The 5000-nt window shown below is 40.1% G+C and overlaps 1 protein-coding gene across 1 annotated transcript in view; it reads left to right on the top strand.

The window, feature by feature from the left end:
* Positions 1-235: 235 nt before the first annotated feature.
* The window catches only part of LOC122262581 (uncharacterized), a gene marked incomplete at its 5' end in the record, with an annotated part of 9492 nt that continues 4727 nt past the window's right edge, over positions 236-5000 (top strand). Inside the window, 5 exon segments of the mRNA XM_086545004.1 lie at positions 236-356; positions 524-643; positions 2903-3062; positions 4209-4453; positions 4954-5000. The exon segment at positions 4954-5000 is cut by the window's right edge and continues 1201 nt beyond it. Of these exon segments, the coding sequence (XP_086401130.1) occupies positions 236-356; positions 524-643; positions 2903-3062; positions 4209-4453; positions 4954-5000 (693 nt within the window).

Here is a 5000-nt window from a genome sequence, read left to right on the forward strand (position 1 = left end):
CTTTTATACTTTAAGTCACTGATATTGGTAGTAATTAGCAAGAAAATATAAATGTAGAGGATGTTCTCCTTGACCATAATCTTTTATATTGTTTCTCAAAGGAAAAGGAAAGCATCCAACCCTTTTCAGGAACATATTGATATCAGTCAAGAAAAGTAATAGCTATTTGATTGACTGGTTCATTTATCTCTTTTTTTTATATATACATATACATCTTTTTTTCTTCTTTTTTCAGGTACAGAGAAGGTCTTTCCAAGCCAAGTCCAGAGGAGTACAACTGCATCCGAGCCTTTAGACTCACGGAAGTAGCAAGGTGGTTTGCCGAACAGAGCCTTGACGGGAACTCAGTCATCAAGGTAACAAGATCATCCAGGAATGAAACTTCATGTCTGAATTAAGCCTCCAGAGAAGTAACAGCCCCCCTATCTTAATGGACTATTATCTGGAAAAGGAATACTAGATGCTGCATTAGCATTACATTACCACCTGTGCCACACGTGATAAATGCCAAATTCTCCCACAGATTCGTGAAGGAAGTGAAGACGCAGTGGGTGGGTTGATTTTTGAGCCGATGCAGCACACAAGTCCCCCAGTGGATGAAGTACGAGCTCTGGAACAACTCTCCCTCCAGCCAAAGCCCGAGGTAGGTGTAAGTGTGGCCCCAGATGATTTGATGCGTATTCTTCGCAACAGGGTTTAGCTGCTAGTGTCTATATATGTTTCAGATTGATCTAAGGATTTAGCTAGAATATTCATTAACTTGATAGGATAAACAAAAGGCGTTAAAATGAATTGTTTATGTGATGTACAATTTAACTGATCCTAAATCAGTTTGAAGTTGGTATGACCTTATTTGTGTTCAGATTCACTCTTCGGTATGACCTTATTTGTGTTCAAATTCACTCTTTATGATGTACAAATAAACTGATCAGATATTGCCTAATTTCGCTCCTGCCTGCAACATAGCAAGTGCCCACAGCTTCTCGTTGATAGATTTCTGGAGTTGTGAGGCAGAGTTGAACCTCACAGAGGTCTTGATAAAACAAAGAAAAGTATTTATATAAATGTTACTGCAATGTGTATATACAAATGTAACTATGCATATATGATGAAACTTCATGACATGATAGGATGTCGTCTGTCATGTCTATTATATTCCAATGACATGATATCACACCATCTGTTGTGAATGGGTTAAAGCCTGCATGACCTTATTTGACAGCAAATTCATTTTCTATACTGATATCTGTATGGTTACTCATATTCATCATTAACCCCTTCACTACGGGCAGTAGAAAACGCCCCCCATGCCGCATCCGGGCTGGCGGCGCGTGCCAAATTTTAAACGTCGCTATAGAATATGACAAGTTTTAAGCCAAAACGTCAACATAATCATCATGTGTTATATATCAAAATGTGCATAGTTAAGGTCTTCCCCCATATGGATGTGACAAGTTATTTACATGGGTTGGAAGGAAGATGGAAAGAGTGACCTTGGTGGGAGGCCTCACTCAGATGACAAAAGAAAACGGTTGGAGTAGTATGGTAGACTAATCATAACAAGTTTTATATTTTTACATAAGGTTCCATAAATAAATAATAAACTGATTGCTAGCAGGGCCCATCGGTGCCTCCCCTGGTATAAGTGAATCCCACTCTTATGCAATAATAATGAAAGTCAAGTAATCCATCGTATCATATATGACCTCTATTCTGAAAGATCTCATACAGTATCCGGAAGAAAGAAAACTTAATTCCACCAGAACTCGGCCATGACGCAGAATGCACGTCCTCGGGTTTGTCACGAACGTTGCGAGGACGCAGTATACGCGTCCTCGTGTTGAAGGGGTTAACCCATTAATGACAAGGATATTTTGGTTCTAAATGGTCGAAATGCCGGGATATTACTAAGCATAAGCCTAAAGCCTTGGGATTCTCGGCCGAGCACTGTACACCCGATCACCCGGCACACTGGCCTTGACTAAATATCTCGTCCCTGGCATCTAACCGAAAAACCACTAGGCATGATATCTTGTCACCGGTCATTAACGAGTTAATTGCTCCTGTGGCATCATTTCTTGCTTTTAACCCATTTATACTGGGTGATGTGATGTGATGTCATGTGAGTATTTCACTCCTGTTAGGTGATGCCTATCCCTTCAAAATTTCTTCCTCTAAAAGTATGTTTTATATTGTTACATATGCACATAATCATAGGAGTTCCCTTTGTATAGACATATTTTTATTCACTTGTGAAAATAATGTAAATAAATATAAATACCTCTTATTATCGCCCCATTGAAACGGCTGGGTGAAAAGCGTTCATAGAGGTGCAATGCAGCTGGGAGAGGTAGCGAGCATTATGCATTAATTACACAGCTGAAGGAATAACTGGCTTTTATTTTAAACAACAGAATGCAGTGCAAAAGAGAAATGATGCAAAAAATGAGGGTTAAACAGCCTATAAGCTTGATATCCAAACTAAGGGGACATGCTTGCAGGAAAGGGTGGCTTTGGCTAAGAGTCTCAAAATTTAGTTAACCCATTGGTCACGGTTTTAGATATATATTTGTGCAGTAGGATGGCTGGTTTACATTGTCTGGCACAGTGCCATCCGCGTGTATGACCGACTCTGCCTTTGCAGCAAATCATGCCATCTGCTGCTAATGGGTTAAGAATTAGATAGGCTGACATTAGGTCACAATAAACAAAATGAAGGACCATAACAAGTTCACGATTATAAAGAATCAGACATTACAATCCAAATACAAAAAGCATCCATACATATATACTTACATCTTACTGAATGAAATTGAACCTAAACCTGAAACACTAGTTCTCTGATGTAATCTTGAGTTTGTCTGTTTTAAAGTTAGTGTATGCGTTTTATCTTGTCTTCAAGGAAAAAGTATCCAGTAAGCGAGGCAAAGTGGGGATCCTGAAGCCCCAGGGATCCTTGGAACGAGCGAGAGAGACCCGGGAGCAGCAGCAGGAACCCGACAAGGCAGAGAACTCCTCGTCTAATCAAGTAATGGTTGACCCTACAGAATCAAAAGAAATGGGTATGATACGCAGAGTTGGTTTTCTACGGAATGAGAGTACACTGTGTCAGTGGGGGTGTTTGACTCGATGGCACTGGATGGGACATATACATACATACATACAATGGCAATATGATCCCAGTGCAGATAGCATGTTCATCTCAATCTCATGTTCCCATGAGATTGATACTGCAGCATGTCTTTACTTATACTGAGTTATTTGCTAAATATCTATGTCATTAGTGTAGTATGATCATAATGATAATTATCAAGAGCTCTTTTGAAAAAAGTGCTCATGATAATTTGAATGTCAGATGGCACATTCAGCATCATCATTCAGCTCCTTCCCTCCCTCTCTCCCTCCTTTTCCCCCTCTCCCCTCCCTCACTTGTTCTCTTGCTCTCTTCTCCTACTTTTCACACCCCCAATTTAGTAGAAATATAGAAATATCCAATGCCTTTAAGATATGTATATCTGCAAATAGGTTTATAGTATTTTCATTTGCGGTGATGTAATTTTGTAGTGTTTTTTTTATACCATGTAATGGTATTTTCCCCCTGTAAACGAATAATTATAATCTTTCCAATTAATCAGATGTTGTATGACCCTTTCTTTCATAACCTGGAAGAAGGATTTCTTTATAATTGGTTGAATGGTTGATTAGAATGGATGTATGGATTTTCATTGATTGAAATATCTCTTTATTGTTCTTTGTTGAAGAGTTTGACAGTATTAGTAATAACACAAGGGACAAGTAAACATGTATTTTTGTTACTGTAGACCATGCTTAAGTTGTTTTACATTTAATTTTCTTTTCTTTTTTCTTTTTTTTTTTTTAGTAATAAAAGGTATTGTATAGAGAACTGTATCTATATTTATTGATTTGCTATTTGGTATATTGTTATTATATTGTTTTCTCTTTTTCCCTCTTGTCTTCTCCCTCTCCTCTGCGTGCATGGTTTCAGTAACAAACATTCATCCATGAAAGTGTACAAAGGGTTTTATATGAATCCACTATCTTAGGGGCAAGGAAGGAAGGAAATAGCATATTTCCCTCTCCCCCAATCTCATACAAACCTTATAACCCCTCTGCCTATGCTAAAAGGTAAGAGTCAACACATGCATGATGAATGGACTAACAGCTTTGGTTATGGGTCCCCTCTCTAGGTGGTGGTGGTGGGTTGATCATCAAGGTGGTCTCAGGAGCAACTCAGTCACAAAATCCACTCACAGGTCAGCCCCAGACGCAGCCGGGCCAAGGCCAGGGCCAAGGCCAGGGGCAAGGCCAGGGACAAGGCCAGGGACAAGGCCAGGGGCAGGGGCAGAGTCAGGTGCGCCCCCCACGCACACGCACTAATGTCGCGCTACAGGCCATCATGAAGAGGAATTCGGCCCTGCAGGAAGCGAAGCAGGTGAGTGCCCTTGGGATAGGCAGGGTAGAAAGGAAGTAGGATGGCAGAGATGGTGATGAGGATAGTTAGAGTGTAGTTGGATGGTGAGGATGGACAGGGGCAGATTTGGACGAAGATAAATGGAGTTAGGGTGAGGGTGGTTGGGAATGAGGGTGGTTACAGTGACGTTAGACAGGGATAAGGATGGGGTGGGTTGAATTTAAGCTTTATTAATAAATTTAACATTATTCATGAGAGATGAGATGATAGTCAGAATGCAATTATAACCTATTGCAACGGGTTTTTTAAGGCTCCAATTGGTCTAAACGCCAGGGTATTTCATGTGTGTAAGTCAAACACCTTGGGCTATTCGTCACCCTGCAGTATCGGGTTAAGTTAACAGAAGGATTTTATGAGATTTGCCAGATGCTCATAGGAATTATTTGTTTAATAATGGTTGTTGGAAGACTTGGCAATAGTTGATCATTAATTAGATCTTAATATAGCCCCTCATATTGCAGGTCACTTTCAAGACCCCTTCTCCTGCCATATCTCCCAACCCCTCTGA

The sequence above is a fragment of the Penaeus japonicus genome, unplaced genomic scaffold (genome assembly GCF_977035675.1).
Source record: "Penaeus japonicus unplaced genomic scaffold, GWHDUDI00000001_assembly GWHDUDI00000016, whole genome shotgun sequence".
Lineage (NCBI taxonomy): Eukaryota > Metazoa > Arthropoda > Malacostraca > Decapoda > Penaeidae > Penaeus > Penaeus japonicus.